Here is a 23,829-nt window from a genome sequence, read left to right on the forward strand (position 1 = left end):
TCATTCTCACATGCAGCTTCATTCAGTGTTTTAACATAATTGTATTACAGTTAGGTAGTATTGTGCTGTCCATTTCTGAGTTTTCTGTGTACTTTTAATCTGTACTGTTTTTAACGCATCCTTTTAATTGCCTCTACAGATTTCATAATATATAGTACAAGTTTAAATACACTAGGCCCTTCACAGACACCTGTTAAATGGCAATTAAAAGAAAAACCATCAGTGGCAAAACGGAGGCCTGCGGAGCTCAGGGCACGGCTGGGTCCGGGAGCCTCGGCCTCTCAGCCTACCAGGCAGCCACAGCTCACGGCCGCAGTCGGACCAGCCCTGCAGCCCAGGTGGACTGAGCGCATGATTTCCAGATGCCACATCGAGGGGCCGGGCCTGGGTTAGGGAGTGCTCCCTTGGGCTCGGTGCAACAAAGATCTTTGCTGCTGTCAGTGATTTCATGCTCCTGGGAAAGGACCACGGGAGGCTTTAGTTCTGAATGACAGAAGTACAGGAAGTTAAATCTCAGTCATTAATATTTGTGTCTTTTCATTTTTGCATAATAAGCTAAAAGGCCTTAAAATAAAATGGTATGATTACGTATCAAATCACTCAAAATTTCCATCGTTTTCGGGGATTTAATAAAAGAAAGAAAACTAGGAAAAACTTTTCTCTAGTGAAGTAATAGAGGGATAGTTTTTGATTGTCCTGTGTTTTCCCTTTTAACTCGGCAGCACGGAGGGACTCTCACGCCACAGCTGGCATCAGCCCCCCTTCTGCTGCCCTCCTCTCCCCTTCCCCTAGCACCCTTCTGTGCACTAGGTCTGCTAGGGTCGGTGGTGGGGGGTGGGGGGAAACAGGACACTTTTGTCTCTCATAATCTGTGCCTCTCAGGGATATTCATTCTAGGCCCCACAGGTATTTATAATAAGAGGTGGAAAATCTTATTTTCCCTTTCTTATCCTAAAGAGTAGACTCACTTAAATAGGCTGTCTGATGCCAAGAGGAAAAGGCTGCCCCGAGGGAGACCGCAGCTGAACTGGAAGGAGACACCTCCATTCACAGTGCAGGGCATGCCAGGAGGAGAGAAGAACTAGCCGCGGCAGCTACTAAAAGCACTCCTGCGAGGAGGGTCTGCCTTTCCAGGCTGAGTCTCGCCGCTCACAAAGCCAGAACTCAACCCCCCCAGTTGTCTTTACAGGGCCGGCAGGAGCCAGGCCAGGCTGTCTCACCTAATACTGCCGCCAAGGCTCCACTGCACTAGCGCTGAAAGACTTGGCTCTGAGTATATCCACAAGAGAGGCAACGAGAGGCAAGGACCACGGCTGGAGTCTGGACAAACGTGAAGTTATTTTGGGAAATGTGGCGACCAGATTTCTTTTTTCTGTGCTTTTCTGAATTTTCAAAAATGTTTCTCAAAAAAAACCCCAAAAAGCTAAATTGTGGCTGGTTGGATCAATGTTTCTTTAAAGTCTTGTGAAAAGCTATTACCAACTAAAACATTAGGGTGAAACATGATTTAATCAACTCAGTGTGACTTAAACAGATATAGACACTTTATATACAACATGATTCAAGGCAGAAGCCTTAGGCTCTGTTACTTTTATGAATAAACTGTGAAGACAGACTCAAAAGAGATTCGTCAACTGATCTTGTCTACTCTAGGCTTAATGATGGCTCAAACAGTTGATATGAACTCAGCAAACCTCTAAAATAAATTCTTTTGAAAGTACAACTGAGGGGTATGTGAATAATGCAAGAAATAAGAACTCATCCCATTTTCAACTATACTCAATGTTGCCCCTGCAATGGTAAGAGAAATAACCTTTGAGGATATTTGAAAACCTGCAGATAAAAGATGTTGATATAAAAGACTAAATACAATATATTAAGAAAATAAGGAATTGAGTTTTGAAAAAGCTTTAGAAACCTTGGCTGTTAGCCGACAAGAGATGGCATATTCCAGGATGGAACAATACATTATTTTAGACTTTCCTTTCGAAAAAAAATTTCCTTTTGGTAACAAATCTCATTAGATTTGGGGATCTTTTAGGTTGATGTTTATATTTTCCTCTTTCATTTTTTAATGGAAAATTTCAAAGATTAAAAAGTAAATAGAGGGCGGGCCATGGTGGCTCAGCAGACAGAGTTCTTGCCTGCCACGCCAGAGACCCAGGTTCGAGTCCCAGTGCCTGCCCATGCAAAAATAAATAAATAAATAAAAATAAATAAATAGAATAGTCTAGTGAATTCCCACGCACCTGCCACCCAATATCAATAATTATGTACTCATGGGCAGTCTTATATCATCTAGCCTCCAGTCAACATTATTTCGAACCAATTTCATTTTTATCTGTAAGCACTTCAATATACATTTGTAAAAGAACAGGATATTTTTTATTAATATAAGATTAGTACTTATCTTGATTTTGTCCCTTCCTTCTTGGGGCTCCTTTCAAATTTAAATATGCTAGTTTTTCTGTTTGTCTTTCCTCCCTAAAAAGGCTTTGAGAGTTTTTTATTTTCTGGTCCTTCCCAAATTAACCGTGAAACAATTTTGGAAACTGGTTGCATACAGAGAGGTTAGTCTTATTTGGTTTTAAACACCAAGTGGAAAGGAATTCTTGATTCTTCTACATCACTACTCACTGGCTCTAACTTTCGGGAGCCACAAGTTCAAGTCCCAGCTGGATGCTTCATTCCTTGATGAGAACATGGAAAGTAATTAACTGTGGTGAAAAAGAGGGGTACGGAATGCCCCCAGTTTTACATTTACGGGCACTGATAGGGAGCCACAAACAGACCCCATGAAGGAACAATGTGATGGGGGGGCGGTTGCCAGGGAAGCCACCAGGTCAGACCTCAGCTCAGCCCGGAAATGGAGACCCTTCCCCTTTCAGAGCTGCTGCTTCAGGAACGCTTAGTAACAAGTTCCAAACACCCAGGATGTCCCCACTCCTGGCAAAGTCCAAGCAGAAGCACTAAAAAGGGAAAGGGAAAGAAATACCAAACTTCAGCTTCAGCTGGAAGCCCAAACCGACTAGACTTCAGTTACCTTGTACCGCGTCTGCTCCACATCGTAGATCTTCTTCTCAGACACCAACGCAGGGGCAAAGAACTTGGCTAGCTTGGCCAGGTAGACCCCGTTCCGGAGCCCCTCCTCCAGCTCGGTGGTCGGCGGCAGTTCTTCCACTAAGCAGACTTCCATCCACCTGAAAGGATTCACAGAAATGTCAGGTGGCTCCAACTGGGCGACATGAAGAGAAATGCTACTTCTCCGGGTGCTAGAGGCGGTAACAGGGGGCTTAATATTTGAAATATCTTTTGTCGTCATCAGTGGGAAGATGGGCCCTTCTGGGTGGGATTGGGCTTCAGAACATGAGCTGCCCAGAGGCCCGAATTTGCCTGCCACCTTGGGGCTTGTCGGCGTCCTCCTTGTCTGACTCTAGTCTGAAAAGCCCAAACTGTTTTGTCTGGGTGGAATTAGTTCTGCTGGCATCAAAGAAAAAAACTGCTAAGTTTATGAACGCTCAAGCAGAGGCGGTTCCCACAGGGGATGCACCTGGGGGCAGCACAGTGCAGGGTACTGCAGAGACCACAGCTGCCCGAGCCCAGAAACCACCGTCAGGGAAGAAGAAATGAGCCATGGAAAAGAGGCACCAGAAGTTCAGAAAGCAAAGAAGTTCAGTCTTCTTTAAGAGCATACACATCTTTTTCCAATGCCAGGACCTTGTTAGAACATGCTTATCTTGGGGGAAGATGCAGTACATATAAAACTGGTTTTAGAAAAAGATGAGATTAAATCTTAGGCGCCTGTGCCGGTATTGTTAGAGGGCACCAAGGCCACAACTGGCTCAAAGACACACAGAGGAGAGGCAGGACGGCTCACATTTCGCACTGCAGCGACCAGAATCTGCTCGGATTTAGAGGAAAATACTATTGCTGTTCATTCTTGAGGAATCATCACCTACCGCAAGACCCAGCAGTCCAGGGTCTCAGCGGGGGAAGCCCCCAGTCCCGCCACCCATAGCCGATTCAAAACCAAGTCATAAACCATCAGCATGAGCACCATACCTGCCCAGCCGATGCCCAGGGGGTCCTAACATACAGCGCTGACCCCAGGGACATCAGGAAGACAACAGCCCACTGCTCTTCAATATCAACAACTGGGAACACTGAAAAACCTCTGAACTGCTTCTAACTCTGGCTTACACATTTTAAAAGCTCAACCAGTCCCTAAACAAGCAGAGACTATCTACTGACCACTTATTAGGTACCTCGAAACACGGAATAGATGAGAAAAGTATAAACATAGGCCCTGCCTTCAAAGGTCATTAAGTACAGTTGAGAAGGCAACACAGTTCTAAGGACAATCCAGAAAACCACACAGGAGCAGCTGTCATGTCCAACTCTATATGTCACACTAAGGACGTCTGAGATTAGAGGAAGATGACTGGTTATCAGTGGAGTAATCAGGGAAAGCATTGAAATGTTGGTGGGACCTGGACTTGGCCTGGAAAAATGTAGTATTTGCAAAGGAAGAGAGAGCATGAGAAGCTTGCCCAGAGCACTGGCAGTGTGGTGCTAAGGGCCTGGATTAAGAAGAAACAGAGAGGGAAGGAATCCAAGAGGCATCTCAAGGAAATGGTAACAGGACTTGGTGACAGCTTAGAAAAGGGGGTGAAGGAAAAGGGAAGTGTTATCAGCCAAAGGGTGGGGAATGGTGTGCACAGAGCTCAGTGCTCCAGGACTTGTGACAGTGCTGGTCCCAGGCAAGACCCCTGCCTTCTCTGGCCCTGTCTTCCCTGTAAAGAGAGAGGTGGGAAGGGTGGGATGATAAGGTTCTTTCCAGTGCCGATGTCCTAGGGGTAGGTCAAATCGGAAGAATAATGGCTTTGCAAAGAGGAAGAGGTAAAATGAGATGGTCAGAAACTTGGTTTTTCACATATAATGCACAAGGTAAGCAAGGGCTATTCAGTGTATAGGAGACTTGCTTCAAATAAACTGAAGTCAAGAGTACCATGGTTCCTGTTCCCTGTTGCATCCCTGAAGGTAAGATGGGTTACCAATAGCTCCACTGGAGCCATACATGGCAATTGGGCCAGGGTTTCCACTCTTGCCACGTTTGCCCAAACTGGCACAGTCTTATCTGGGAATACAGCCTCAATATGTACTGCCAATGTTTCCATCAATAATGTTTCTTCAAGTTGGACTAAGTCATTTTCCTTATCTGCCATGACTTCTACCTGACTAAGGAAACAATGCTAGTTTTTTGCGTGTGTGTATGTGTGTGTGTGTGTGTGTGTGTGTATATATATTTATTTATTTTTTTCTTTTTAATCTAGCCAAGATTGGAGCCACTGCACTAGACCCAAGTTTTTCATTTAGGTAAACTGGAAGTTAGGACATTCAGTTATTTCACATTAAAACAAAACTTGCTTTCAAATAATTTGAGTTTTTTTTTTTTTTTAAGAAATTGTCGTACAATAACATATAAATGCTTCACACCTATCTAGTAACTGGGGCGTGTGAGTGAGAGATGTGGCAGTCAGCTGACAACTGGTAGCAAGGGGCAGGACGCTAAACCAAAAACAACCTTGAAGTATGATATTTTAGATTTATGCTATATGCTACTTATAAGAAACTCATCTTAGACACAAGGAAACAAATAGATTGAAAGTGAAGGGATGAAAAGATGCTCTATGCAATCTGTAATTAAAAGAAAAGTGTGCAGGGTATACCCTTGGTTAGATTTATTCCTGGATATTTCACTTTTTTAGTTGCTACTGGAATTTTTTCCTTGATTCTTTTTCTGAATGTTTACTGCTTGTATATAGAAACACACTGGCTTCGGGATGCTGATCTTACTCCACTTTGCTGAATTTGTTAACCTCTAGCTTTGAGGTGGATTTTTCAGGATTTTCTTAATGTAGGATCATGTCATCTGCAAAGAGGGAAAGTTTTACTTCTTTCCAATTTGGATCATTTGGTTCTTTGCTGATTACTCAGGCAAGAAATTCCAGTGCAATGCTGACTAATAACGATGGTGACAGCGTGCATCCTTGTCTTGTTTCTGATCAGAAAGCTTTCAGCCTTTCACCATGAAGATGCTACCTGGGGGCTTTCCATATATGCCTTAATGATGCTGAGGATGTTTCCCTCTATTCCTAGCTTTTTAAGTATTTTGATCAAGAAGGGGTACTCTATTTTATCAAATGCCTTTTCTGCAAACTGATCTCTTTTTTCCCTTCATTCTGTTAATATGGTATACTGCATTAACTGATTTTCTTATGTTGAACTACCCTTGAAAACCAGGGACAAATCCCACTAGATCATGGTGTCTGATTCTTTTAATTTGCTGTTGAATTTGGTTTGCTGGTATTTTGGTGAGGATTTTTGCATCTATATTCTATAGGAAATATTAGTCTGTAGCCTTCTTGTGGTATCTTTATCTGGCTTTGGTATGGGGTTAATGTTGGCCTCACAGGATGGGTTAGGAAGGGTTCCCTCCTCTTCAATGTTTTAGAAGAGTTTGAACAGAATTTCAGTTAAGCTTTCTTGGAATCCTTGGTAGAATACCCTGTGAGGCCATCTGGTCCTGGGCCTTTCTTTGTTGAGAGGTTTTTGTTCACTAATTCAATCTCTTGATTAATAACTAGCTTGCTGAGATATTTCTTCTTGAATGAGTGCAGATATAGTTTGTGTATTTCTAAGAATCTGTCCATTTCATTTAGGTTACTGGAGTATAAATGCTTATAGTATCCTTTTATAGTCCTTTTTATTTCAGCAGGGTTGGCAGTATCATCCCCTGTTACATTTCTGGTTTTTTTAAAGAATATTTTTATTGACAAATCTTCACAAACATACAGTCCATGCATGGTATACAATCAGTGGCTCACAATACCATGACACAGTTGTGGATTCTTCACCATAATCATTTTTTTATGAACCATAACCACATACAAACACATTCTTACCATATGATCATTCCATTCTTGTTATATTATCAATAACTCACAAAATCATCACGTAATTGTATATTCATCATCATAATCATTTCTCAGAACATTTGCATTAATTCAGAAAAAGAATACATTTCTGAGTTTTTGTTATTTGTATCCTCTTTGTCAATCTAGCTAAAAGTTTATCAATCTTATAACAGTGTCTTTTTAACCACAGAGGTTTTAAATTTTGATGAAGTTCCATTTATTTTTTTGTTGTTGTTGCTTATAATTTTGGTGTCATATCTAAGAAACCATCAGCTAAAGAGGTCACAGAGATTTACATCTATATTGCCTTTTAAGGGTTTTATAGTTTTAGCTCTAACATTAGGTTCTGTATCCCCCCCACCTTTTTTTTTGGCATATGGAGCAAAATAGGGACCCAATTTAATTTTTTTTACATGTGGATATCCAATTGTCCCAGCACCTGGCAGGCGCTGGAATCCAACCTGGATCTCCTGAAAGGCAGACGAGAACTCTGCCACTGAGCCACCGTCACACTGCCCCACCATTTGTTTTTGAAAAGGCTATTCCTTCCCCCATTTAATTGTTCTGGCACTCTTGTTGAAAATCAACTGATAGTAAGAGCTTTCTGGACTCTTTATTCTAATGATCTATATGACTCTGATTTGGTTTTGTTGTCTTTTAAAGATACAGATAGTACATAAAGTATGTATACATAAAATCATTCCTATGTCATTAAGAGCCTGTCCTCAAGTAAAGCTACATGATGAATACCAGAATTCTCTTCCATCCCTTCAGCCACTGTTGCACTTTTTGCTTCTTACCTGTTTCCTGTATTGATTACTCTTATTGACCTACCATACCAATTTTTGAGTGTTTCATCCCAAAGAAAAGTTGGAATTATTTCTTATGAGCATCTTAATGTTTGCTAGAGAACCCCATCTTCCTTTCCAGGATAGAGACTAGTTTCCTATCAATAATTAAGCTTATTTTCTCTTTTCTTTTCAGGGAAAATTTGTATCACTTATTCAGAAAAAATAATATGGAAGCAAAAAGAATTCCCTTTTCTATCATTCAAGAAGTCTAGCAAACCTTTTTTAAAGTAAAGGTGGTTTCCATAAATGGCTCCGCATGTAAATGTACAAGGTCTGATCCAAGAAAGAGGGAAAGAAGAAAAGGGAAGGGCAGGGCAGCTGGGAGAAGGAGGAACAGAGAGAAAGGTGAATTTTTTTCCATTTTAAGTTAAGCCCCAAAAGGAAAATAATGGCATTTTGTCTTGTCAGGGACAAAAAGCAAAACCAAAACATAACCTCAGTTGTTATACCTTGTTACTCTGTGCCTTGAAGAACATTTGAAAGCTGTTCCGCTGAGGTATTTGCCATCTGAGCTGTTATTCAGGAAACTGCCAACTATCTATCACACAATGTTCTATGGAACCAATGTACCAAAAGTAGAGCTGCTGGTCAAGAATAAAATAACGTGCTTTCTCTGCAGAAACACTGTTTTAATGCAATGTTCTGTTCCATGAACTTTCAAGTAACAGAAGTCAATTTTTCTCCATAAAATTTTGTGAAATAGCATTATGATGTATTTTTGTTTTTACATATAGTGTAATTGGTCACTCTTTACCTTCTGTGCTAATAAGAAGTAAAAAAAAAAAAAAAAGTCAGAAGAACTACGTTCTCCTGTTAACTCTTTTTATTTGCTTGAGGCTGATACAAGGCTGCCAGCTTTATCACCTCTGAGGCCCGGATGCGGAAAGCGTACTGCACAGCTGAGCGAGTATCCACAGGACCCACAACACAAATGCACAGTAACATGGAAAGATCAGTCCATAACTCCAAAACCTAACAAGAACAGAACGAAGACTTCAAAGGACTTACTCTCCTCTTTAGGAGGTAGATGGTATTGCAGAATCCGCTGAGTTCAGCAAGGACTCCCTACACTGAGGGCCTCAGAATACTGGTGTGGTAAGATGCCAGCTGTGTCCCAGGGAATCAAAAGTATTTTATGAACAAATAAGTTTGGAAAATATTGCATTATATATCTTCCTTCATGAGTCAAATGTTGCATTAGCATCCTGAAAGCTCAGATAATTACTGAAGTAAGGAACCAAGCTTAATTTCTTTTCACCCAATGTTTACTAAAATTTTGACCACAAAATCCCTTTTTCCCAGAAAGCTTGGTAGCATCTTATATAATAAAATGACAAGACAACTACTAAAGCATAGGGATTTGGTGATTAAAATTATATGTTACACTTTCTGGGTACAAATCCTAGTCTCAGAACATTTACTGCAGACTTCTCTGTAAACTGAGACTATTTACAGTATCTACTCTTGGAGGATTGTTAGAAAGAATAATGAGAAATTGGGTAAAATGTCTAGCCCTGTAGCTGACATACAGTAAGAGTGTAGCAAGCACTAATTACAGTTCTTAGCATGTCCCCAAGTTTGAATCCAACCTATTCTATTTACAAATATGTAACACTGACAGACTAATTAAGACAATTAATATTTATTGAGCATTTAGTACTTTCTGGTCACTGTTCCAAGTAATGAGTCAGGCCAAGTCCCTCAGCTCATTAAACATAAGGTCTCAGAGTCTCACTTATTTTAGGACACTGGCTAGTTCAAAGTGGCTTTGAGGACTAAATGAAACAGTATCGGCACAACACCTAGCAGAGTGCTGGCACCCAGAAATCACTCATTCGTTTGTTCTTTTCTCTAAAAAAAGAACCACCTCCCCACAATCTTTCAAAGAATCTTTGCATGTGAGTTATTTCTTAGAGAAAAATACTTAATGCATTAGCCACCCTTCTGCTTCACTCCCTTACACATGGGATAAGGATAAAACAGAATTAAGAGGAAGCGTCTGAGCCACTGATGGATGTGAGAATGCCTGCAAGCATTGTAGCTCACTTTGTAATAGGTCTAATTAATTTCTGAAAACGATTTCACAGAATTAAATATACACTGTTACTCAAATATACTGATAACTCTTCTTAACTCTGGGGACCAACCAAGTGTTGGTGGACTTTCATTTCTCTGGGCCCAGTTAAGCATCCACCTGAGATGTATTGTGCTGATATTACAACATGCCTGGAGAGATGGCTGGGTTGGCAACACAAAAAAGATACTTCCATGTGTTAAAGTTTCTAGATAGGCAAGACATTGCATAAAAAGATGTACCTATAAAATAAAAACGGAAGTACAATACATTGGGTTGTGTTTATTTTACTGTGCACAGTAAGCAAAAGTCTGATCCTAAGCTTCGACATTTGATTTAGTTTTTTTTTTTTGGTATGCTGTGTGGCGGGGGTCACATTTCATTCTGTGATTCCCACAGGCTGGGAATCAAATCCAGGTCTCCTGCAAGACAGATGAGAATTCTACCGCAATCTACCCTTGCACTCCCTGCTTCAATTTGACTTTAACACAGGAAAGGATAGACAATACTGAATACGTACAAGACTATAATTTGGGGGCTTATATTTTAAGACGACTGGAGTTCAAGTGTTGAATATTTGTGTGGGTTTGAAACTGTTACGTATGCCAGAAAAGCCATATTCTTTTCCTAATCCAATCTTGTATGGGGAGCCATAGAGTCTAGGTAGACCCTTTTGAGTAAGTTTTTTTCCATGAAGAAATGTCTCCACCCATTCAAGCTGCATCTTAATCCACTCACTGGAGTCCTTTAAGAGGGAACCATTTTGGAAAAAGCTTCAGAGCTGACACAGACAGAGACATTTGGAGATGAGGAAAGAAAATGCCCCCAGGGAACCTGTTTGAAACCAGAAGCCAAAGACCAGTGAACACTGGACAAGTGCCCTCCCAGCTGACAGAGGTGTGCCAGACACCATCAGCCTTTCCTGAGTCATGGTATCTCTCTCTGGATACCTTAGTTTGGACATTTTTATGGCCTTAGAATTGTAAACTTGTAACTTAATAAACCCCCTTTATAAAAGCCAACCCATTTCTGGTATATTCCATTCTGGCAGCATTAGCAAACTTAAACAACATTTAGTAGTGCTTAAATGACACTTGGATTTAAACTTTTTTTTTAAAATAATAATTTTAAACTAGAAAAACAAAAAAGCTAAGTATACACAGGATAGTTAAGTGGGGATTAAAAGTAAGATGATAAAAAGAAATATTTAAACAGAAAAAAGCACACAGCATGAGAATCTTTGGTATCCAGAGGTCCAGGGTGAGAATCAAAGGGGTCAGACATTGCCCGCCCTGGAATCCAACAATGCTCTATGCCTGCTACAGCACACAGCACACGTGTGGGTAGCGCTCACGTACTTCCCAGCTATACAACCTTCTCCCCAGTGTGTGCAAACACTTCTCTTCATACAGACAGTTCATACAGAACACTCTCAGAAGGGCTGAGAACTCAAATAGTTTTCATGATCTGACAGGAAATCAGAAAGAAGTGTGAAAGATGTGCTCAAATGAAACAGATGTCCTGCCTCAAAGTATTCAAATCCAATTTTTAAAAAAGCCGGTGTCAAGTATTTAGGAATATGAAGATGTGTATTTGCTGTATTCTGCACATGCACAAAATATATCTACCTTTATATTTTTCCTAATGCATATGTATCTGCCAAAAATCTCCAAGAATTCACTTTATTCAGCTATCAAACAGGTGGAGTGACTAGTAGTTACAAAGCACAGTTTGAGGTGCTGGGGGGATGTAAAAGGGGTCAGAACAGTTGAATCTGCCTCTTTCCTCTTATCAAAAGCTCTGAGAAAGGAGGTTCTGCCCTCTGAGCTCAATAATAGTATCTTGCTTTGAAAATCAGTCAGGTATTAGCTGCAATTCTTCTTTTTTCATGAAATCAAGATTTTTTTTTTTTTTTAACATGGGCAGGCACCGGGAATCGAACCTGGGTCCTCTGGCATGGCAGGCAAGAATTCCTGCCTGCTGTGCCACCGTGGCCCAAGATTTTTTTTTAAAGGTAAAACTTTAAATCCCCTTTTAAAATAATGAAATTTAAGACAGTGTTAAGAAATGAGTTAATATTACAAAGCTGTTTGCAGCCATAATTAAAGTGATGATAACAATATCGTTGCAAAGAATTCACATCATAACTTGGATCCTCAATGACTCAAGTGTTTTATCCCACACAAGGGTTGATTAGTGTGCTGGTTTTAAAAGATGTACGTACCCTTGAAAAGCCATGTTTTAATCAAAATCCCATTTCGTAAAGGCAGAATAGTCCCTATCAATACTGTATGTAATTAGATCATCTCCCTTGAGATGTAACCCAATCAAGAGTGGTTGTTAAGCTGGATTAGGGGACACTCATATCCATTTGGGTGGGTCTTGATTGGTTTACTGGAGTCCTATAAAAGAAGAAACATTTTGGAGAATGAGAGATTCAGAGAGAGCAGAGAATGCTGCAGCACCACGAAGCAGAGAGTCCACCAGCCAGCGCTTTGGAGATGAAGAAGGAAAACGCCTCCCAGGGAGCTTCATAAAAGGAAGTGAGGAGAGAAAGCTAACAGATGACGCCTTGCTTGCCATGTGCCCTTCCAGCTGAGAGAGAAACTGTGACTGTGTTCACCATGTGCCTTCTCACTTGAGCAAGAAACCCTGAACTTTATTGGCCTTCTTGAACCAAGGTATCTTTCCCTGGATGCCTTAGATTGGACATTTCCATAGCTTGCAATTGGGACATTTTCTTGGCCTTATTTTAACTGTAAACTAGCAACTTCTTAAATTTCCCTTTTAAAAAACCATTCCATTTCTGGTATATTGCATTTAGGCAGCTAGCAAACTAGAACAGTCAGTTTTAAAATAAAATCCTCTGAAAAAAAAATCAGAGAGGGATCATCTCTTCAGTGTATAGGAGCTTACAATTTCACAGGCAGGGTGAAGCTTCTATATGGACAGAACCTACAATGCAAAGCAGAGTGATGAGATCCCATCCTACCCCTGAATTCTCCCTCCTCTACTTCCTCCTCTCCATGAGCACTGCCTCTACTCCAGCTGCAGCTGGGCAAATCATCATCTGAACTGTTGTAGAAGCTTTGCACCTACTCACTTCCATTCTCTCACTCCTCAGACGACTGCCTCGTCAGACCACCCTGCTGTAAACCTCCATGGCTCCCTATTGCCTTCAGAATGCAGTACACACATTACATTCACACTGACGAGTTTGTGGCATCAGAGGTAAGGCTGGGCATGGGTTGAGAGTGACCCTGACCCCATGGAGACATGCGGTGATATTTCACTTCTGGGAACAGGATTGCCCCAAGGACCCCAGATTAAAGCAAATGCCCAGGCCCACCACGGATCAGCCTGAATCAGGGTGACAAGGACAGGAGTGGAAAAGCCTGGAACATGGCAATCAAACGTGAGACGCCACTGTGGTCAATCTTTCAAAGCAGGATTCCATGCTCTACAGGGCTCCACTTATCAACAAAGACATACATACATAATATTTTGCTAATTTTTAAAAATGTCATTAAAACACTACATATAATCTGTTCTGTAATTCCTTGTTGAGGAGTGCTTTAAAATCTATTGCTTTTTACTCTTTGCTTTTTATATATGTTATATTATACAATAAAAAAGTAAAAAAAAAACACTGTATATTATGATGTAATTTAAAAAAAATATATACATACAATTTTTCAAAAAAGTTACTCATCAATTGTAAGCAATTATTTTCTCCAAATAGTAGGACCATAAATGACAACTTCCTTTGTTATGTCTTTGTATGTTACCTTTCTTTTTTTTAATAAAAAATATGTGCATCGTTTACTTTTATGATCAGAACAGACAACTACTTCAAGTTGGGAATAAAAACATTAGTATTCTAGTAATTAAAACAATGAAATGGAAATAGAAGGCAAAAGAAAACACAATTATTTTTTACTTGCATAAATTTGTTGAGACATCTAACCCAGAGGATTTCCTCTTATGGAAATGTTAAGTGTGTTTCAGTATGCATGTCTTCTCATGTACCTCTAACCACATCAACAGTATTGCTCTAAGACTTGGTAAGTGATCCTAGAATTGTCATTAAAGAACAATTAACAAATCAGTGACATAAACCTAGCAAATACGAGGAAAAAAAAGTTACACTTACTTGCAAGGAAGTGGTTATAATGAATGTTGTTTGTTTCTACCCTAAACCACCAAGAAAGACATATTCACAGGAAGGGACCTTATAAACCATCATTCTCATATTTATTTTACAGGTGAGAAAACTAAGCCATGAATTAAGGAACTCATCCCTCCGGGCTTCCTTGGCTAACAGCCCCCTGGTTGTAACCCCCTCTGGAAAGTGCTGGTGGCTTTTCTGCCCTGACTGCTTCCTCCGGCTTCAGGCTTAGACATCTGCCTGCCTCTTCTCACCTCCGTGTGAGCGCTGTGGGCATCTCAAATGCAGGATGTCTAAAACTAAACTCCTGATCTCCAACCTCCCCATGCCCCACTGTACCTGGCCCATCCACGCTTGCATGTGCACGTACACACACATTCCCCCCCGCCTGTTCACACCCTGGCTCATTACTCTTAATTTTTCTCTTTCTCCTACCCATTACATCGAATGCACCAGCAAACACTTTGAAAACATACCTCAGATCTGATCCCTCCTCCCCACTCCCCATGACCTCGCTAATCTGAGCCAACAGGCTTTCACCTGGACTCCTGCAAAGATCTCCCAAATGGTATCTGGATGCCATTGTTTGCACAGCAGTAAAAGTCATGCTTTTAAAGTATAAATCAGACATGTCTTCTACTGCTTACTGTTCTCCAGCAGCAGCCCACTACTTTCACAACATAAGATGAACCCCTAACATTGTCCAACAAAGCCCTGTGTGATCTGACCTCTTCACAGCTCTGGGTGCATCTCCTACCCAGCTCCCTCCACACTCACCGCTCCACCCAAGCCTCCCAGCTCAGTGCCTGCTCACCATCTCCACGCTTGCTGATCTTACCCCCAGCTATTCCAGGTCCACTTCTTTTCATTGAGGCTTCTGCCCCCATCTGCCTCCAAACCCCTCCATCCAATTTTAGCTCTCTTCACTGCATTTACATAACCTGTAGATTTATTATTTGTTTGACTGGGTCTCCTACTTAGGTTTGAAACCCCATAAGACCAAGGGCCTTACCTGTCTTGAAAGACATATAGCAGTAGTAAAAAGCATAAATTTTGGAGTTGGATTGCCTGAGACTGAACCTAAGCTCTGCTGCTTCCTGGCTGTGTCTGTGGGTAAATGACATGAGCTGTCTGTGCCTCAGTTTTCCATTCTGTGAAAGGGTATAACAACAGCACTGCCTCAGAGAGCTGTTGTGAATTAATGGAAGGAAAATCTCAGAGCAGTGCTGGGCACACAGCAGATGCTGGGGGGTAGCTAGTGTAGCTTTCAGTGTTCACTGCTGTATCCCTGGACCACCCCCTACCCAGCCGCCACCATCATTCAGTGTTCCCATCTGTCCTTCAGCAGTATCCCTAAACCAGTACTGTGCCAGCATCTCACTGTGTCTAACAGGCTTTCCTCTCATCATGGCCTCTACATGCCCTTAGCAAATCTACCTCAACTCCCATCCCCCCGTCCCACCCACACACGCATTCTTGTTTTATACAAAGGCAAAGATTTAAACCGTTTTTAGTAGGGGCTATATCAATATTTTTATATGATAATGAGAGCCAGGTTTCCAGCATAATGAGGTCCCCTCCCCCTCACACCGATGACATCCCCCACAAACTCCCGCAGCCCAGGCTTGCTTAGTACGTGGCCTGGGATGCAGCAGGCGCGGGCCTGGCACTTAAATGAGCGCTCTCTCCTAGCACCCTGTGAGCTGGAGAGCACTTCCTTCAACAGAGAAGGGAAAAGAATAAAAACCTACGATGTGATTTAAATCCAGGTTGTCAACTCCAGAGTACACATCTCCGCTGCACTCCACTCTGCTGTGACAAATCTTTTAAGGAAATTCTGTAAACAAGCTTAAGCTCATTTCCTAGGAATGATCACTTCCTAAACAGAACCTCATAATGAAGCCTTCTCTAAAACTAAAATAAACCTGTCCAAACCTCCACAGTCTATGCTTTCCTAAAGCAAGGTGTACATGCACTTTAACACAAGCCAAAGCCATTTAACACAAGACAAAGTGGGACATGTTCCTTGGGACTAGCTGAAGAGGCCACTGTCACTTTTTCTGTGTTGGGTGCAGCTCTGCCCAAGACTTTGGATCCCTGAAAACCTGGCTTCAAATTTGGTACCACAACTTATCAATTGTGATTATCTTGGCTTGCAACATATCTCCCTGGGCCTCAATTTCTCTGCTTTCAGAAAATTGGGTAGACCACCAGACACCTATCAGAGATACCATGATAATTAAACAAATACCATAGGTGAAGTGACTTAGGGGGAAAAAGTACCCACCATACAAGAGGCACCCAAGAAACAACTGATCACAAAAAGAAACAAAAAGGAGGTAGGCAGCTGAGCATCTGCTTAAAGCCTACTGCTCAAAAGGATCTAGCAGATATACTGTCTTCCTCTCCTACACACTAAGTGACCTGGCCCCACTTATGTGAGCAGGTTAGACCCAAAGTCCTAGGGGCAGACTGCTGGGGCTTACAGCAGGGGGCAAACCAGCCGACCAAAGTGCCTTGGCGTATGGAGCTCAATACTGAGACTCTGACAATCTGGTTTTTCTAGAATTTGCTACAGATAAGACTGGGCTATAACGTCCATCTGCAGTGCAAAACACCTTGCATTTTGCAAGGCCACCTGAGCTGTGTGCAGAGGAAAAGTCAAGAAGAGAGAACCGAAAGGAACGGGCAGCAGCTTCCTGACACGCCAGTGCCCATCTGAGGCTTCTGCAGAAACCCTGCTCTAGATAACAATTTAAGACTTTCTGCCTGCACTGTGCACAGGATCTGACCACAAAGTAATCACAGTTCTTGCAGTTTTAAACACTTCTTTGACCCAACTAAGGCACGAAAATAAAAGCAGCAAGTTTAATAATACAAACTTACCTGATTTGCCACAACACCTTCCTTGTCTCAAATCTCCTTTTTACTGCCCTTTCCTACACCCCAACGAAATATTCAATATGGAATTATTAAACAATGAACATTCTAGAACACCAAGAGAATGTCATAGCTAAAGCCAGGCCTATCTCAAAATGTAAGAAACATAATTGGCAAGAGCTGTATCCAGTATGGTTTTCCTTCCTTCCCAAACTTAACTACAGGTATCTTTTGCATACAAATTTAACCCTTTCTTGGAGGTAGGGAATGAGGGGGAGACTTGAAGACAATTCCTCTAGGGTCTAAAAGGTAGAAAGAGAGCAGCATTCAGTAAGTAATAGTGATAGAAAAGCAGGAGAAGACACCATTGAAAAGTTGACTGTAATTGTGAACATAATTAAACACAATTAAACACTGAATTCTATATTTGAATGGTGTTAAAAGGGGAAATCTAAGGTTGGAAATATGTTTAATACGTTACTAGAATACAAATTCTAAAAAGAAATACCCATAGGATGGTACAACACAAAGAGTAAACCCTAATGTAGTTAAAGTATAATTACAGTATTGCTTCATCAATTGAACAATTGTAAAAAAGATACGATCCTAATACAATGTGCTAACAGGGAAAATAATGTTTGTGAGCTGGGTGTAAGGGAGCTCTGTATTTTCAGCATTACTTTTCTGTAAGTCTTATATTTATATTCTGTAAAAATTAAATTGTTTAAGGTAACTGTGAGTAATGCCACTTTAGTGAGCCCTTTCCTCATCTAGCTACATTTCTTGCCCAGTCCTTTTAGACCTCCCCCACCCTCCCATTACCAGCTGGACCACGGAAGTGACAAAGAGGAACTCACTGGATGCCATCAATCACTGTCACCAAGGGGAGAATGAAAAGAATGCAACATATGCTCTCAAAACCGCCTCCCACCCGCCCCTCCTGCCTCCTCCTCACGATGTGGGCAAGCCACTTTTCAATATCTCTCCAGTGGAAATGCACGAGGAACAAATAGGAAAAGCATCCCAAGTGCCATTCTTCTGTTGTGTCCATATTTTCAGTTCACAGTTCACGCGCTCCCCAGCACAGAAGGCAGGGGCTGCGGCCAACTGGCCACTGACCATCCAGGCCACACGGGCAGAAGGAATGATGATTAAACAAACGTTGCTCTAGAGTGGGTGGGATGGCTGAATAGGAAGGAGGCACAATACAGGTGGCAGATGGTCCTCTTTGCCACTCGCTCTGAACACAGAAAACCTGGAGTTCTTACTGTCCCAGTGGCCACAGTTACTGACAGATTAATTCCTATGGTAACAGCTTTACAATAATGAATTTACAATAAAACGGGGCTGCTTTAAATGGAAAACAGACACTGAGCAAGAAGCAGAAAGTGGTGACATGTATCATAAACCATGGAGGAGTTTCTCTGACTCTATCACCCTTTATTCTAAGGAAATAATGTAGAAGAGAAACAGCAAGAGCCTGTCTATATGCATGAGGATGTTAATCACAGTGATTAAAAAATAAGCAACCTAGTTCAGCAACAGGGATTATGAAGTTATGGCACATGATAGAGATGAAACACTAAACAGCCATCAAAAATCATGACCGCCCAGCAAAGTGGGGGAAAGCTGACATGGTAAATGTGGTAATAATTATGCAAATAAAATAAACGATGAAGCAAAAGTGCATGTTCTTTATTAGTTTTTAATAATTATGTCAGGGGTGTCCACATTTGAAAAAGTTAGAAGAGTCGAGGTATTTAAGGTGGTAGAATTCTGGGACAGTTTTCCTAAACTGGTCTTGAAATATCTGTGAGAAACAAAAATTGAGATAAAAGAACAACTGAGGTAACAGTTACTACAATTGCTTCAACTGTCCTCAAAAGCTCGGTTCTGCTCTAAAAGATACATAGCAACAAACCAGACTTAAACCTAGCAACAGCACACCTAGCAACGTGGATGGAACTCTGAGAGCCTGGTAAAAACAAACTGAGGAAGAGAATGTGGTACCCAGCTCATCTGCATAAACTAAACATTTACACACAAGAGAAGGTGGGTTGCAAGGATACTTACAAAACTACTGCTTTTTATGCAGATAAAATGCAACATGACAACCAAGTCACTGGTGAGCTGACCAGGGAGAGGAGGCTGTGCCCTGACCTAAGGCAAGGGGTGAGCTCGGCCTCTGCTCTGAGGCCCTCTGGGAGAGCCAGGTACGGGTTTAAGATTTTAAGGTGAAGTGGGGCAATTTCACACAGTCAGAAATTCCTTCTTCAAGACCTTCCCAAGCTCCCAAACAGTAGTTGCTTTAAGCAGCTACTTTTTTTGGTCCCCAGATTCTAATTTTGCTTCTGTTTAAAGGAAGATCAAAAAACTGCAGAATCAAGGGATTGAGAAAACCTTCTCGACCAAAAGGGGGAAGAGTGAAATGAGACAAACTGTCAATGGCTGAGAGATTCCAAACAGAGGCGAGAGGTTATCCTGGAGATTATTTTTACGCATTAAGTAGATATCACCTTGTTGTTCAAGATGTAATGGAGAGGCTGGAGGGAACTGCCTGAAAATGTAGAGCTGTGTTCCAGTAGCCATGTTTCTTGATGATGATTGAATAATGATATAACTTTCACAATGTGACTGTGTGATTGTGAAAAACTCGAGTCTGATGCTCCTTTTATCTACCTTGTCAACAGATGAGAACATATGGAATAAAAATAAATAATAGGGGGAACAAATGTTAAAACAAATTTAGTTTGAAATGCTAGTGATCAATGAAAGGGAGGGGTAAGGGGCATGGTATGTAAATTTTTTTTTCTGTTTTCGATTTATTTTTCTGTTGTCTTTTTATTTCTTTTTCTAAACTGATACAAATGTTCTAAGAAATGATCATAATGATGAATATGCAACTATGTGATGATATTGTGAATTACTGATTATATATGTAGAATGGAATGAGCATATATTAAGAACGTATTTTTTTCTTGCAGTTTTTTTAAATTAAAAAAAATTTTTAAAAATTGACAGGATAAAAAAATAAAAAATTTTTTTTTAAAAACTGAAGAAAATCATCATTACCAAGAAACATTTAATCACATTACCAATAGTGGGGGGGGCGAACAAAAACTATGTGTGTGTGTGTGTGTGTGTGCGTACTCATATAACTATTCAGAAACTGTCCTAGGCAGATTACAAAAAAAACTGGCAAGAGTGCTTGCCTGTGGTGAAGCAGACCGGGTGGGGAGACTTAGTTTTCACTGAGTACCTTTCGGACCTTGTGAATTTGGTACCATGAGAACACTTGACTGAATAAAAACTTAAAAGCAACTGAGCAACCATGCATGCTGCATACATAATACTATGAAACAAGCTTAAGAAGGAAAACGTTCCAATTATATCAGCACTAGGAAAAACCCAGTCAGTTCCTCTCTAAGCTATACCTTGCTTTCCCTTAGTTTTGCCATATCCTTTTTACTCAGCTCAACCAAAAAGCAGCTCACAAGGTGGCAGCATTCGCTACTGGGTTCAGCTGTTCTTCGTGAGTTTTAAAGTAGGTTAATAAAGTTCAGTCACCCAGGAATCTTCCCTAACCAAAGTGGGCAGTGGGTTGCTGTCAAGTGCCCCTGCCTCGGGGAACTGACGCGCCTCGGCCGGGGGAGGGACACAGTGCCTGGGAGCCCTGACTGCAGGAAAGGAGGAGAGCCTGGGGGCTGCAGAGTCCCAGCACGCAGAGAAGCAGCTATGTTGGCAGTACAGGGTCCTTTCCTTCGCAGTCCGCTGTGTGGTCTGGGCTGGGGGCGGCGGGGCAGGAAGGAAGGGGGGCCCGTACCGCCCAGACACCACACGGGGGGCTCCAGGGATGGGCTCCCTGGGCTCGGTGCATCCCCACGCGGAAGGCGGCCCTTCCCAGGCAGATCGCTAGGGGCCATGCCACCCATCCAACACTTTCACCATCGTTTTCTGTATTCAAAGAGACACCAGAAATAGAGAAAACCTCCCGCGGGGAGCCTCGGGGCTGGGAGGGGCAGAGCGAGTCTAAGAGAAAGCGAAACGCAGCCGCCTCCCCACCCTGGGGGGGAAGAAAAGACAAGGGCAGCTTTGAGTGCGGAGGGCTAAGAAGCAGCCAGAGAATACACTTCTATGCAGTAAGAAAATCAAAATTCAAACTTGAAAGCTGTATACGCCATCCAGATGTGAAAAGCAGCCAGCCAGGAAGCGTGATGGACGCGGAAAGAGATGGGCTAGGACACGGGAGGCGCGCACAACTCAGACACGCGGTTTCCCCTGTGACCGGCAGCGCAAACCCTTCCGACGGCGCCCAGGGTGGATTCCTGGACGAAGCACCCAGGGGGCTTCAGAGGCAAACCCGCCCGCGGGAAGACAGGCCGCGCGGAGGCGGGGCTGGGCCCTGGGGTCCCGACTGGGCCCCACCCCCGGCTCCGCACCCCTCACCGCGGGGTACATGCTGGGGATCACGCAGATGCTTCGCCTACAGCCGAGCCCTCGCGACCACACAGGGGGCGTCACCCCAAGGTTTTAGGGAACATGATCTGGCCACAACCGACCTGCGCTACCCTCCGGAGTGCTTCGGTTTCGGGAAACAGCAGAGGCAGCTCTGCGCAGCCACGCATCCGGAGAGGCTGTCCCGGGGCCCGCGCGGGTTTCCCGACGCCTCCACGCGAGTGTGCGGAAGTGTGTGCGCCGAGACCTCCGCGCACGAGTGTGCGGCAGTGTGTGTGCCGAGGCCTCACGCACGAGTGTGCGGCAGTGTGCGCGCCAAGGCCTCCGCGCACGAGTGTGCAGCAGTGTGTGCGCCGAGGCCTCCGCGCACGAGTGCGCGACAGTGTGTGTGCCGAAGCCTCACGCACGAGTGTGCGGCAGTGTGTGCGCCGAGGCCTCCGCGCACGAGTGTGCGGCAGTGTGTGTGCCGAGGCCTCCGCACACGAGTGTGCGGAAGTGTGTGTGCCGAGGCCTCACGCACGAGTGTGCGGCAGTGTGCGTGCCGAGGCCTCACGCACGAGTGTGCGGCAGTGTGCGCGCCGAGGCCTCCGCGCACGAGTGTGCGGCAGTGTGTGTGCCGAGGCCTCCGCGCACGAGTGTGTGGCAGTGTGTGCGCCAAGGCCTCTGTGGCACGAGTGTGCAGCAGTGTGTGCGCCGAGGCCTCACGCACGAGTGTGTGGCAGTGTGTGCGCCAAGGCCTCTGTGGCACGAGTGTGCAGCAGTGTGTGTGCCAAGGCCTCCGTGGCACGGGCGTGCGGCAGCCTCACCCAGCCCCTGCCAGGACTGACTGTCTGCAAGACACACGGTCTGAAGCCAACCAGTTATCATCTTAACAATCTAAATATCTACAGACCGTGAACTGCATTTTCCAACTAGCACACGCTCTGACTACTAAATGATGGGTGGGTGTGCGCACATATGTGCGCACACACACACACACAGAAATAGAAAGCTAGCTCTTCTCCTTAGGGTCACTGGCAGACAAGAACAACAAGCAGAAACTTAGAACTAGGTGACAACAAACTGAAGAGCCACCAGGTCAGTCCACGGCAAAGCGAGAAGAAAGGCTCGTGTGCCTGCAAGATGCAAACAAAGTGTGATTTCAGATTGCTCCAGGTAAGAGGACACAGGCAAACCCACAGCTGCTTTTAACCAGCAGGGGTCAATCTGCTAGCTAGATCTCTCCCCCCAGGAACTTGAGGTATGCAAGGATGGATAATAAAGGGATTTCAGATTTTATCAGGAGCGACCGTCAGTGGAGGTATTAAGTAGCTGGGGAGAGCAGGATATTAGTCACATCTAATCACCTCAGTTATTTACATGAACTGGATCAAGTCCAGACTTACTTTGGCCTTAGAAAATCAACTCTACCCGGCATGGCCTGCAGACAGACGCCTGCCCGGGGAAGCAGGGCCTGTTAAGGAGCCGGCTGGGTGGGGGCTGCAGCGTCTCCAGCCCTCTGGGCCTGGGGGAGTTTTGGGCCACTGCTGTCCTGCCTTCAAGATTTCTTCAGAAGTGGGAAGTGCAGATTTTTATTAGCTCTCCTGATTTTTAAATATTTGCAACCAATTAAATATTATAAAACTCTGCAGGCCAAATGACACACACCTACGACTTTTACAGAATTTCAAAGTAAAGGGAAAACCCGCTCAGTGAGTATGTTCGCAGAGGGGTGAAGGTTGGCTGTGAGTGTGCAGGGGAACAGTGCTGTACTTTCCTGAAAAGTAGAGCTTACTTAGGAAAAAAAGATGAGGAAGTCACAATATTTAAATAATTTTATGCTTGTCATTTAAAAATACATGAAAAGCAGCAGCATAAACGTAAAACAGGGATATGTACAGAGAAGGGAGTTAAATGGAGGTGAGTTTTTTTACATGCCTGCTTTCTTAGCAACCAGTTCAAGAACAAGCATCCCCCAGCCACCATCCCCTAGGTCTTAGAAGTTGGCTCCACCACTGATGAAGTTTTGTGGCCTGGAGAAAAATAAAGCCATTTCATGTTACTGCCCTCGACGAAGTGAGTGAGTGAGACTCCTCAAGAAATCAGTCCCTCTTAACAGGGCTGAATATGCGTGAATTATAAACTCACCGTAAGTACGTGGTGTGTGGCTAAAATCATCAGCAGGACTGGACTCTAGCCTGAGGCAGGCAGGGGCCAGCTGGGGAGCCCTTCCAGGCATGCACAGAGGGGCCAGCTCTAGCCAGCAGTCCTGCCGACCCCTCTGTGCAGGCAGAGAAGCAGCACGCTTCCCGGACTCAAACTCACCCCTTCCTCTAGGCTGTGTACCAGGTAAATCAGCGTCTCTATAACACCTACTACGTACCAGGCAAGAACAGCCCTTACAGGTGGTGGGGGCTCCTATAAGAGCTGTTATTGCAGAAGCTT

The 23,829-nt window shown here is 43.3% G+C and overlaps 1 protein-coding gene and 1 long non-coding RNA gene across 5 annotated transcripts in view; one reads left to right on the forward strand and one right to left on the reverse strand.

Annotated features, from left to right (window-relative positions):
• Nucleotides 1–23,829, reverse strand: part of IQGAP2 (IQ motif containing GTPase activating protein 2) — a 312,092-nt gene that overhangs the window by 145,877 nt on the left and 142,386 nt on the right. For 3 of the 4 annotated variants that reach the window (XM_077139395.1, XM_077139392.1, XM_077139393.1), the window contains exon 3: nucleotides 3,044–3,200. In XM_077139395.1, coding sequence (XP_076995510.1) covers nucleotides 3,044–3,200 — 157 coding nt within the window. Of the gene's footprint in view, nucleotides 1–3,043; nucleotides 3,201–16,956; nucleotides 17,028–23,829 lie in introns of those variants that run through there. The other variant, XM_077139394.1, reaches the window with a different exon arrangement.
• Nucleotides 17,070–17,983, forward strand: LOC143665683 (uncharacterized). Its single transcript, XR_013167172.1, has 2 exons — nucleotides 17,070–17,174; nucleotides 17,742–17,983. It is a non-coding gene; the product is annotated as an uncharacterized LOC143665683 (long non-coding RNA).

The sequence above is a fragment of the Tamandua tetradactyla genome, chromosome 21 (assembly GCF_023851605.1).
Source record: "Tamandua tetradactyla isolate mTamTet1 chromosome 21, mTamTet1.pri, whole genome shotgun sequence".
In the NCBI taxonomy this organism is placed as follows: domain Eukaryota; kingdom Metazoa; phylum Chordata; class Mammalia; order Pilosa; family Myrmecophagidae; genus Tamandua; species Tamandua tetradactyla.